At 40.0% G+C, this 13057-nt stretch overlaps 1 protein-coding gene across 3 annotated transcripts in view; it reads left to right on the top strand.

Moving 5' to 3' along the window:
* LOC139750874 (uncharacterized) overlaps positions 1-13057 on the top strand; it is a 92404-nt gene that overhangs the window by 47228 nt on the left and 32119 nt on the right. For all 3 annotated transcript variants that reach the window (XR_011713242.1, XM_071665742.1, XM_071665727.1), the window contains exons 3-4: positions 9518-9650; positions 12405-12510. Coding sequence is in view for 2 of the 3 variants with exons in the window: in XM_071665742.1 (XP_071521843.1) it covers positions 9518-9650; positions 12405-12510 (239 nt within the window). In the remaining variant the exon portion in view is untranslated. The remainder of the gene's footprint in view (positions 1-9517; positions 9651-12404; positions 12511-13057) is intronic.

Raw genomic sequence — 13057 nt, 5'->3', positions numbered from 1 at the left:
TTTGTATGTGCAGAGTCCCTATTTAGATCATAAAGTGTCATCATAAATATTTTTAGGAAAGGAGTTTTTCAATTGGATCCTTTCTTTAAGAGTGGTACTCCAAGTGAATCTCTTGTCCTCAGAACAAGTGCATTGCTTCTGAATTTTTTCTCCAGTTTTAGATATAGGAGAGTTGCAACAGACACCTTGTCTGTGGTGTAGATTATCAAAACTAGCTTTGCTATGTCCCCCAGTATACTCGAGGTGTATTGAAATTGTAGTCTTTTGAACATTCTGAGAGCCCCACTACCTCTGGGAACACTGTGCTGGAGTTGCCTCTGCCAGTGGCTTGTCAGGTGATGCACTGAAGGCTAAGAAGTGGCACTGGAGTCCACCAGTTATGCCTAGGAATACAAGGGACAAATGATTGAGAGTGATGGCTCTGAACGTTACCGGGTTGAGTGGTGAGAAGAAAAGAGGGAGCTTGTTGAGAAATTGAAAGGCTATAGTTTGGATGTGCTTAGGATTGGGTAAACCCATATCCTTGGGTAGGGTGTATGGAGTCAAAATGAAAAGTTGAGTTCAAGTTGTGGGAGGATATGGAAGGAGCAGTGGCATGGATGGGAATGAATTAAAATTATCAGGGAAGACAGAAAGAAAGCTGTGCAATTGTTCTATCACCAAGAATCTGGGAGGGTGTTACACAGCTTAAATGGAATGAATCAAGAATAGTGTAAGTGAAAGAAGAGATTGGAATTGTAAAGTATGCATGCATATATGTATATGTGCCTGTGAATATGATGACTGTGTAAGGTAAGGATGAAATGAAGCATTTATGGAGAAATATGTGTAATTAGGTGAAACTGCTCTCAAACAAAATAGCACCTATAGCAGAGTACACAGGGCTCACCTCACCTCACTTACAGAAAAAAATCTAAAACACAAATGAATTCCTGCGTAGGTCATTGAAGCAAAGCAAAAAATCTACTTAGTTATTTACAAAAGAATACAAAAATAATCTTGGCCAAATACAAACAAAACCTTATTCACAACATTAAATGAAAGATTTCCAAAAGTTCACTAATTGTTCACATCCAGAGTGATCACTATTAGTATAATGCCAGGTAACTTTTAAGTCACAGTACTTTAGGTCGGTGTGGCCAAACCTTGCTATACCAGTCACTTTAGTTGTTCACTCATTTTTACCGTACTTGCCAATGTCCATAAACTTCTGTACACATTAACCTTTATCACCAGTACCACTTTATCATCCCTTTAAGTTCTTCTTTAACATAATTCACTTCTGTAACCCAGCCTGAGTACTTAGGTCAAATCAACCCTTCCTGGTAACCTGATTGGGATAAACTAAGCCAATGTTTCTCTATGGAGACTGGTTGCTTCTGATCTGCACTCAAGTAAAAACTTTCTAAAGTCTTTTTTTTAGGCATTTAACCTTGGTTTTCCTGGTAGTTTTGCCCCTCAACATCTTATTAAAATCTCTTTTCAATTCAGCCTTGGACTCTGGGACGAGAGGTTAAGAATGGCATGGTGTACAGACTCAAGAATCTTCCATGTCTTTTATGACATCTGAGTCGACATAAAACCAGAACCCTAGTATTTTGGCTAACATGACTGTCAACTAGAAATAACCTTTTCATCATCCAGTCTTAGAAGACATCTAGAAGAAAACATCAAACTTTATGTGTAGTTGTATCTCTTTTGAGATCTTTTGGACTTCATCAGAAACTGAACCATTTATTTAGGCATGCTGCTACTTTGTAACTCCTTTCAGAGAGAAATTTCTCTTCATGGATTAAGAATTAGTGTTGTCAGCTCAACCTGGGCTTTATGTGAGAAGGTGGCCTTTTCCCCTGTCTTTCATATAACCTTTTGTCGGATGAAATCAAAGTAGGGTCTGTGGCACACTTTTGCCCTTGGAAGAGTTGTATTTCAGTCCACCTCTGAATCACCATTGAAGGTGTTTCATTATTGCTTTTAAGTTTGGTCATATCCAACAGGTTTTCTATAAACTCTTGTCCTTCATATGGGTATGTTCTCATGCTTGTGGGGCAGACTGTATAAGAGAGAAATGTAGGTTTTGAAGATTAAAAACCCTTTTCTTTCCAAAACTGTATATATAGGCATTTTTTTCTGTTTTTCTTAACCTAACCCCCCCTCCCTCCATCTCTCTCTCTCTCTCTCTCTCTCTCTCTCTCTCTCTCTCTCTCTCTAGAGAGAGTGCTCATATATATATATATATATATATATATATATATATATATATATATATATATATATATATATGGAGAACGGGGGGCTGGAAATCCTCCCCTCTCGTTTTTTTTACTTTTCCAAAAGAAGGAACAGAGAAGGGGGCCAGGTGAGGATGTTCCCTCAAAGGCCCCAGTCCTCTGTTCTTAACGCTACCTCGCTAACGCGGGAAATGGCGAATAGTTTGATAAAAAAAAATAATATATATATATATATATATATATATATATATATATATATATATATTTTTTTTTTTTGCTTTGTCGCTGTCTCCCGCGTTTGCGAGGTAGTGCAAGGAAACAGACGAAAGAAATGGCCCAACCCTCCCCCATACACATGCCTTGATTCAACCCACTGACAGCACGTCAACCCCGGTATACCACATCGCTCCAATTCACTCTATTCTTTGCCCTCCTTTCACCCTCCTGCATGTTCAGGCCCCGATCACACAAAATCTTTTTCACTCCATCTTTCCACCTCCAATTTGGTCTCCCTCTTCTCCTCGTTCCCTCCACCTCCGACACATATATCCTCTTGGTCAATCTTTCCTCACTCATTCTCTCCATGTGACCAAACCATTTCAAAACACCCTCTTCTGCTCTCTCAACCACGCTCTTTTTATTTCCACACATCTCTCTTACCCTTACGTTACTCACTCGATCAAACCACCTCACACCACACATTGTCCTCAAACATCTCATTTCCAGCACATCCATCCTCCTGCGCACAACTCTATCCATAGTCCACGCCTCGCAACCATACAACATTGTTGGAACCACTATTCCTTCAGACATACCCATTTTTGCTTTCCGAGATAATGTTCTCGACTTCCACACATTCTTCAAGGCTCCCAGAATTTTCGCCCCCTCCCCCACCCTATGATCCACTTCCGCTTCCATGGTTCCATCCGCTGCCAGATCCACTCCCAGATATCTAAAACACTTCACTTCCTCCAGTTTTTCTCCATTCAAACTCACCTCCCAATTGAATTGACCCTCAACCCTACTGTACCTAATAACCTTGCTCTTATTCACATTTACTCTTAACTTTCTTCTTTCACACACTTTACCAAACTCAGTCACCAGCTTCTGCAGTTTCTCACATGAATCAGCCACCAGCGCTGTATCATCAGCGAACAACAACTGACTCACTTCCCAAGCTCTCTCATCCCCAACAGACTTCATACTTGCCCCTCTTTCCAAAACTCTTGCATTCACCTCCCTAACAACCCCATCCATAAACAAATTAAACAACCATGGAGACATCACACACCCCTGCCGCAAACCTACATTCACTGAGAACCAATCACTTTCCTCTCTTCCTACACGTACACATGCCTTACATCCTCGATAAAAACTTTTCACTGCTTCTAACAACTTGCCTCTCACACCATATATTCTTAATACCTTCCACAGAGCATCTCTATCAACTCTATCATATGCCTTCTCCAGATCCATAAATGCTACATACAAATCCATTTGCTTTTCTAAGTATTTCTCACATACATTCTTCAAAGCAAACACCTGATCCACACATCCTCTACCACTTCTGAAACCACACTGCTCTTCCCCAATCTGATGCTCTGTACATGCCTTCACCCTCTCAATCAATACCCTCCCATATAATTTGCCAGGAATACTCAACAAACTTATACCTCTGTAATTTGAGCACTCACTCTTATCCCCTTTGCCTTTGTACAATGGCACTATGCACGCATTCCGCCAATCCTCAGGCACCTCACCATGAGTCATACATACATTAAATAACCTTACCAACCAGTCAACAATACAGTCACCCCCTTTTTTAATAAATTCCACTGCAATACCATCCAAACCTGCTGCCTTGCCGGCTTTCATCTTCCGCAAAGCTTTTACTACCTCTTCTCTGTTTACCAACTCATTTTCCCTAGCCCTCGCACTTTGCACACCACCTCGACCAAAACACCCTATATCTGCCACTCTATCATCAAACACATTCAACAAACCTTCAAAATACTCACTCCATCTCCTTCTCACATCACCACTACTTGTTATCACCTCCCCATTTGTGCCCTTCACTGAAGTTCCCATTTGCTCCCTTGTCTTACGCACTTTATTTACCTCCTTCCAGAACATCTTTTTATTCTCCCTAAAATTTACTGATAGTCTCTCACCCCAACTCTCATTTGCCCTTTTTTTCACCTCTTGCACCTTTCTCTTGACCTCCTGTCTCTTTCTTTTATACGTCTCCCACTCAATTTCATTTTTTCCCTGCAAAAATCGTCCAAATGCCTCTCTCTTCTCTCTCACTAATACTCTTACTTCTTCATCCCACCACTCACTACCCTTTCTAATCAACCCACCTCCCACCTCGATTAATATGGGTAAAACTGAAAGTTGATGGAGAGAGATGGGTGATTATTGGTGCATATGCACCTGGGCATGAGAAGAAAGATCATGAGAGGCAAGTGTTTTGGGAGCAGCTGAATGAGTGTGTTAGTGGTTTTGATGCACGAGACCGGGTTATAGTGTTGGGTGATTTGAATGCAAAGGTGAGTAATGTGGCAGTTGAGGGAATAATTGGTATACATGGGGTGTTCAGTGTTGTAAATGGAAATGGTGAAGAGCTTGTAGATTTATGTGCTGAAAAAGGACTGATGATTGGGAATACCTGGTTTAAAAAGCGAGATATACATAAGTATACTTATGTAAGTAGGAGAGATGGCCAGAGAGCGTTATTGGATTACGTGTTAATTGACAGGCGCGTGAAAGAGAGACTTTTGGATGTTAATGTGCTGAGAGGTGCAACTGGAGGGATGTCTGATCATTATCTTGTGGAGGCTAAGGTGAAGATTTGTATGGGTTTTCAGAAAAGAAGAGTGAATGTTGGGGTGAAGAGAGTGGTGAGAGTAAGTGAGCTTGGGAAGGAGACTTGTGTGAGGAAGTACCAGGAGAGACTGTGTACAGAATGGAAAAAGGTGAGAACAATGGAAGTAAGGGGAGTGGGGGAGGAATGGGATGTATTTAGGGAATCAGTGATGGATTGCGCAAAAGATGCTTGTGGCATGATATATATATATATATGTGAATAGGAGCAAGGTTATTAGGTACAGTAGGGTTGAGGGTCAAGTCAATTGGGAGGTGAGTTTGAATGGAGAAAAACTGGGGGAAGTGAAGTGTTTTAGATATCTGGGAGTGGATCTGGCAGCGGATGGAACCATGGAAGCAGAAGTGGATCATAGGGTGGGGGAGAGGGCGAAAATTCTGGGGGCCTTGAAGAATGTGTGGAAGTCGAGAACATTATCTCGGAAAGCAAAAATGGGTATGTTTGAAGGAATAGTGGTTCCAACAATGTTGTATGGTTGCGAGGCGTGGGCTATGGATAGAGTTGTGCGCAGGAGGATGGATGTGCTGGAAATGAGATGTTTGAGGACAATGTGTGGTGTGAGGTGGTTTGATCGAGTGAGTAACGTAAGGGTAAGAGAGATGTGTGGAAATAGGAAGAGCGTGGTTGAGAGAGCAGAAGAGGGTGTTTTGAAGTGGTTTGGGCACATGGAGAGGATGAGTGAGGAAAGATTGACCAAGAGGATATATGTGTCGGAGGTGGAGGGAACAAGGAGAAGAGGGAGACCAAATTGGAGGTGGAAAGATGGAGTGAAAAAGATTTTGTGTGATCGGGGCCTGAACATGCAGGAGGGTGAAAGGAGGGCAAGGAATAGAGTGAATTGGAGCGATGTGGTATACCGGGGTTGACGTGCTGTCAGTGGATTGAATCAAGGCATGTGAAGCGTCTGGGGTAAACCATGGAAAGCTGTGTAGGTATGTATATTTGCGTGTGTGGACGTATGTATATACATGTGTATGGGGGGGGTTGGGCCATTTCTTTCGTCTGTTTCCTTGCGCTACCTCGCAAACGCGGGAGACAGCAACAAAGTATAATAAAAAAAAAATAAATATATATATATATATTTTTTATATATATATATATATATATATATATATATATATATATATATATATATATATATATATATATATATATATATGAGCACCTGCAATTCTAAATTTAGTAGGTTGGTAGTGAGTGGATCAATGATGGAGGTCACTGATTGGCCTAGGGTGGATCTGGGAAGTGAGCAAGTGACCATGTTCAAGTGATTCATGAAGGATGGGTGAAGGCTAACACCATTCAAGAAATCACAAAAGTTTTAAGCCCTTATCCATTCCTAAGGAAATATATATAGCTTGCTAACAGGATGCTGCATGGGAGATTTTTTTTTCAATCTTCAAAACATACATTTTCCATATCTAACTCTTCTGTGTGGTGCACATGTGAAACAACTAAGCTTAAGAATAACTCTCTGATGATTTAGTTTAGATGATATTAATGAAAAACTACAAGAAGTGGAGAAGTGTTACTAGACCTTTTGAGAAAGCTAACCAGTGTTAGCTGAGTGGCATGCAACTTCCTGTATCTATAACTCTTCTTGTGGCAGAGTGAAACATCTATCAATCCTCAAGAGATGTTGGAATCCATATCATTAACAAGGGTCACAATCTTTATTTTTCTTTATAATGGCTCCAGTTGAATAAGTGAGACCCATGGACTTGGCTTTTGCCACGAGTTTCTATCTCCAAATTTCTTTACCATATCTCATTTCTCAAGAGTGATACCCTTGTGTCCTCTATTTCCCTGAGTATTTTCAGCATTTGATGCAGAAGTAGTGGAATGGCTGCATGTACTATGGGGGCACCAGATAATGTTTAAGAGGGTAGACAAACTGGCATTACCAAAAATGGATGACATGTTCTTGTTTACAAGGTGAACATAAGTGGATTAGATGCAATTTTTTTAAATGAATTTTCCTAGTGGATAGGATGTAAATTGAAAAGTATTTTATGACACTGTTATAAAATACATGATGCTCAAAAAATACCCTAAATTAATCTGCTTCACAAAAGTGATATTGTTATTATTTGAAAAGAATGTATCAATGAAAATGTGAAAGTTCTTTTTTTTTCAAATGTATCACAACTATAAGGTGTTAAGTGCCGTGATCCAAGCTTGTTCCTGTATTATCAGTTGTTGCAAGTGCAGAAAGTTGTCATTTGAGCTGTCATTATGGATGAGCTCCCAGTACACTTGGCAGGCCTCTTAGAAATTTTTTCTGGAGGGTGTGGAAGTGAGCAAAGGTCATGCTTGCCCTTAAGGAAGGTGATGGGAAACTGCACTGATGTACAGCACAGCCCAGTCTTCCCAACAGATATGGTCTGTAAAACACTGGAGAAGATAATTAGAAAGCAAGTGGATGACTACTTTGAAAAGGGAAACAAGCTAAGCAAAAGACAACTTAGATTAGGGGAAAAGCATGCATAACGGTGCTCTAAGACCTCTGTGATGGAATCAGCTCCATTTTAAACAAAAGAGATAGATAGACTATGTATCTGGACTGTCGGTAAGCTTTTGACGCTGCACCACAAAGGAGCTCTATAAAGGAGATGGATCTTCAGGCAGTAATAAGGACTCCTTCATTTGACAGGAGGTTGCTTTAATGTTAGAGCCAAGGATGTAGGCCTGCAAAGCTTTCTCAGAATTGATGGAGCCACCAGTGATATGCCTGAGGACTTGGCCTTGGGACCACTGCTTTTGATCCATGTAAAGATGGACTGAACTTTTTTATGGACATAATTCTAGGTGATCACTAGGTCGTGAAAGAAAGAAAGAATAAATAGAACTGCATTATCTTATGGGGAGGTGTAAGCAAACTACTAAGTTGGTCTAGTATATGGATCATGAAATTCAACGTGAGTAACTGCAAAGTAATGTGGATGGATGCAATGAAACTAGGATTCAGCATGATCCTTATGTAGTAGGATGTAAATTATAGGAATCTGTTTGAGAGATATCTGGGAGTCAACATGGTGCCTAAATATGTTGCCAGAGCTTCATGAAAGGAGAGATATCAAGATCATTTATCTGCTGTCAATTATAAGAGTAGCATTTAAATATATGGATGAAAAAATGTTCAGCAAGTATTCACAGTGTATATCAGACCACAACTGGATTATGCTTCCCAAGTATGGTCACTGTATTTAAAGGATGAAAGAGATTTAATTGAAAGGGTCCTAAGAATGGAAACGAAAGTGTATCTGAGTTAAGAGAAATAATCTGCTGAGAGAGGCTGGGGACCATTGATTTGTCTACCATGACAGAGAGAAGAGTATGAGGATGACTTAAATACTGCCTTAAAGTTTCTAAATCAATTATCTGTCATTGATAGTGATCATTACTAATGAGATACAGTTGAAGAGAAATCATAGGACAGAACAAGAAGCTGAGAGAGAGAGATGGAAGAAAAAATTGAAAACGGCTTCTTTGGTATGTGTTTGGTGAATGACTATAACAAACCAAGTGATGAAATTGTGATTGCTGGAAACTTTTAGAGGTTAAAAAATTTGATTGATGGTAGAGAAGGTTTAAGAGATGGGGCTCCACAACTGTAGAACTCTCTTCTTGCACTGTAGAAGTAGGTTATTACAAATAGGTAACTACAGAGGAGGAACGAAAGGAAGGTTTTCTTATTTATGACAGTATGTCACAGACTTGACAGAAGGATTTCCTGATTCTTTCACAGTATGTTTTGTGTAAAATACAAGTATAACTAGTATCTAATATCAGACGGGAAGAGTCAAAATTGGGGTATGAAAAATTATACACCAAAGGAGCCTGCTCAAGAATTCTTGGAGTCAAAGTTCCTCTTCTATTTAAGGATCCATCTTGTATATGAAATTAATCCTATGTAATGGAGTATCTCACTTCACTGTTTAATTGTATGTATACTCAGTATGCCTAGCATGATTGAGTCAAAAATGGCTTATATGTTGTTGGAGCATTTCATGATTATCACACTTATAAAACCACATCTCCGTGGGAGACTTGTTTCTCATTTAAGTCTGACTTTTTCCCTTCCTACCTTCAGCCATGCTGTGCCAGATCTCTACCAAACTTTTGTATTCTATTCATTCTTCGTGGCTTTACTGTCTTCAAAGGTTTCCATTTATTATCCTTTCTCATTACTTGCTCACACTACAAATATTTTCCATTTCTTTATATTTCTCACTGCTCTCTTTTGATTAAATCCTATGGAAAAACTCTATATTCAGTGTTAGATTGTCATTAAAGAGTTTACTGAGTTTACTGAAAAAGGGGTTTGATGATGTTGGATGATGTATATGTGTGAGCCAATATGGTATTTATGAAGTGGCCAAAGACATACCACTCATTCTAGACAATGGGAGGTGTTGCCTCAAGCATAGGCAGCTCAAGTGGAGGAGGTTCAAGCGTGGGAGGTTCCAGTGTGGGTACTCCGTCCTCCACACGAGAGAGCACTCCTGTCAGCGCAATCAGTAACAGCCCTCCAGGTTAGTCAGCCCATGAGAGCTCAGATGATTACATGGTGGTTAGGGCTAATGTGTATCTTTTGAAGAGTACATTAATATGAGATATGTTATTCTAAGATATTTTGTTGTATAAGATGTATGGAAAACTTTGAAATACTGTGTTATTGTGATTTACAGTCAGTGCAGTGACTTGTTACTACTTAAAGATCTCTTTGTAGGGACTCACACCCATCCATATTCTAGTATTATTGCATTAGTATTTTTTTTTTTTTTTTTTATACTTTGTCGCTGTCTCCCGCGTTTGCGAGGTAGTGCAAGGAAACAGACGAAAGAAATGGCCCAACCCCCCCCCATACACATGTATATACATACGTCCACACACGCAAATATACATACCTACACAGCTTTCCATGGTTTACCCCAGACGCTTCACATGCCTTGATTCAATCCACTGAGAGCACGTCAACCCCGGTATACCACATCGCTCCAATTCACTCTATTCCTTGCCCTCCTTTCACCCTCCTGCATGTTCAGGCCCCGATCACACAAAATCTTTTTCACTCCATCTTTCCACCTCCAATTTGGTCTCCCTCTTCTCCTTGCTCCCTCCACCTCCAACACATATATCCTCTTGGTCAATCTTTCCTCACTCATCCTCTCCATGTGCCCAAACCACTTCAAAACACCCTCTTCTGCTCTCTCAACCACGCTCTTTGTATTTCCACACATCTCTCTTACCCTTACGTTACTCACTCGATCAAACCACCTCACACCACACGTTGTCCTCAAACATCTCATTTCCAGCACATCCATCCTCCTGCGCACAACTCTATCCATAGCCCACGCCTCGCAACCATACAGCATTGTTGGAACTTCAAACATACCCATTTTTGCTTTCCGAGATAATGTTCTCGACTTCCACACATTCTTCAAGGCCCCCAGAATTTTCGCCCCCTCCCCCACCCTATGATCCACTTCCGCTTCCATGGTTCCATCCGCTGCCAGATCCACTCCCAGATATCTAAAACACTTCACTTCCTCCAGTTTTTCTCCATTCAAACTCACCTCCCAATTGACTTGACCCTCAACCCTACTGTACCTAATAACCTTGCTCTTATTCACATTTACTCTTAACTTTCTTCTTCCACACACTTTACCAAACTCAGTCACCAGCTTCTGCAGTTTCTCACATGAATCAGCCACCAGCGCTGTATCATCAGCGAACAACAACTGACTCACTTCCCAAGCTCTCTCATCCCCAACAGACTTCATACTTGCCCCTCTTTCCAAAACTCTTGCATTTACCTCCCTAACAACCCCATCCATAAACAAATTAAACAACCATGGAGACATCACACACCCCTGCCGCAAACCTACATTCACTGAGAACCAATCACTTTCCTCTCTTCCTACACGTACACATGCCTTACATCCTCGATAAAAACTTTTCACTGCTTCTAACAACTTTCCTCCCACACCATATATTCTTAATACCTTCCACAGAGCATCTCTATCAACTCTATCATATGCCTTCTCCAGATCCATAAATGCTACATACAAATCCATTTGCTTTTCTAAGTATTTCTCACATACATTCTTCAAAGCAAACACCTGATCCACACATCCTCTACCACTTCTGAAACCACACTGCTCTTCCCCAATCTGATGCTCTGTACATGCCTTCACCCTCTCAATCAATACCCTCCCATATAATTTACCAGGAATACTCAACAAACTTATAGCTCTGTAATTTGAGCACTCACTCTTATCCCCTTTGCCTTTGTACAATGGCACTATGCACGCATTCCGCCAATCCTCAGGCACCTCACCATGAGTCATACATACATTAAATAACCTTACCAACCAGTCAACAATACAGTCACCCCCTTTTTTAATAAATTCCACTGCAATACCATCCAAACCTGCTGCCTTGCCGGCTTTCATCTTCCGCAAAGCTTTCACTACCTCTTCTCTGTTTACCAAATCATTTTCCCTAACCCTCTCACTTTGCACACCACCTCGACCAAAACACCCTATATCTGCCACTCTATCATCAAACACATTCAACAAACCTTCAAAATACTCACTCCATCTCCTTCTCACATTAGTATTATTGCATTTAAAGTTTCTGTAGTGTTCAAAAATATATTGGGGACCATTGATGAAGATACTGAATTTTGTATCATTCTTTTGATTTGCAAATGTGCACAGTCAGTTTTCTTTATTAGGAAAGTTAGTATTTATATGGAAGACACAGGTTTTAACATTTGATACAAGATAGCTAAAGACAATGGGTGCAAATGAGGCTAGTGTTTATTTGTTCCTGATGCAACCTCGTGAAAGCGGGAACAGCAGTCAGGTATGAATAAAGGAAATATGTCATTAAGGAACTGAAACATTACTAGAAAGTGAGTTGATAGAGTGATATAAACTTTTGTAAGAGTCCAAATAACTGACTTGAAGCTCTTTTGTTTTGATACCAGAACAGTATATTAAAGTACTTAAGGTTCCCCAGGTCCTCATGTGGTAGTGGTGACAGTGGTTGCAGCAGATGGGTGAATATGATGAACAGTACTTCTTGACTACTGTCATTGTTGCCCTAAAATAACAGTAACCCCTTGACTACTGTCATTGTTGCCCTAAAATAACAGTAACCCCTTATTTACTGATCCATTTTTTGTCATATGCACTGTCCTTACAGTATTGTGTATAGCCCTTATTGATTATAAACATGATGAAATAGTCTTAAAGTTTACCCTTCTTTGGATTTTTCAGGGAGTGACTGTGAAGAAGCACTTCATAGTGATAACGAGGACAGTAATGATTCTTGGACTACTCAGGATGAGATTCCTGCAGAACTCATCATAAAACTAGCTAGCAAGTAAGTGTGTGGTCAAGTGAATATTAAATACAATATTGATTCTAAAACATTCAAATGATTGCAGATTAAACGTGAGTCTGAGATAGAAGCGTTTTGTTAGAGATAGTGGTCACTTTTCTTCCTTTTGAAATATTATGATGACTGGGGAATATCTTTATGCCATAAGCTCTTGCCTTGCTTCTCATAGGTGCCATTTGGTTATGCTAGGAAGAGTTGGAGATTACTCCATTACAGTTTTTGTCCTCCAATCTGACTAATTGAATTAAGTCACAGGTGTTGATCTCTTCTGTTTTTCATCCTTTGTGAAATTAATGTTTCTTGGAAGCTTTATGAGATCAAGTGTCTTTAGTGAAATGTTCAGATTTTTGCAAATTAAATGCTGAAAGTGGCAGTTAGATATATGGGGATGTATGGATGTTGAGACTTCCTGCCCACTTATTCTGTGCATCAACATTCATTCACCCCCTGCAAGCAACTTTTGAATTGTTGGCAACTTGCTCGTTTTATAAATATATTCTCAGCCAATCATAAACCATCACAGGCCTTA

Source organism: Panulirus ornatus, chromosome 1 (assembly GCF_036320965.1).
Source record: "Panulirus ornatus isolate Po-2019 chromosome 1, ASM3632096v1, whole genome shotgun sequence".
NCBI classification, from domain to species: domain Eukaryota; kingdom Metazoa; phylum Arthropoda; class Malacostraca; order Decapoda; family Palinuridae; genus Panulirus; species Panulirus ornatus.
The sequence above is the reverse complement of the archived record's forward strand: the minus strand, read 5'-3'. Positions and strand labels throughout refer to the sequence as shown.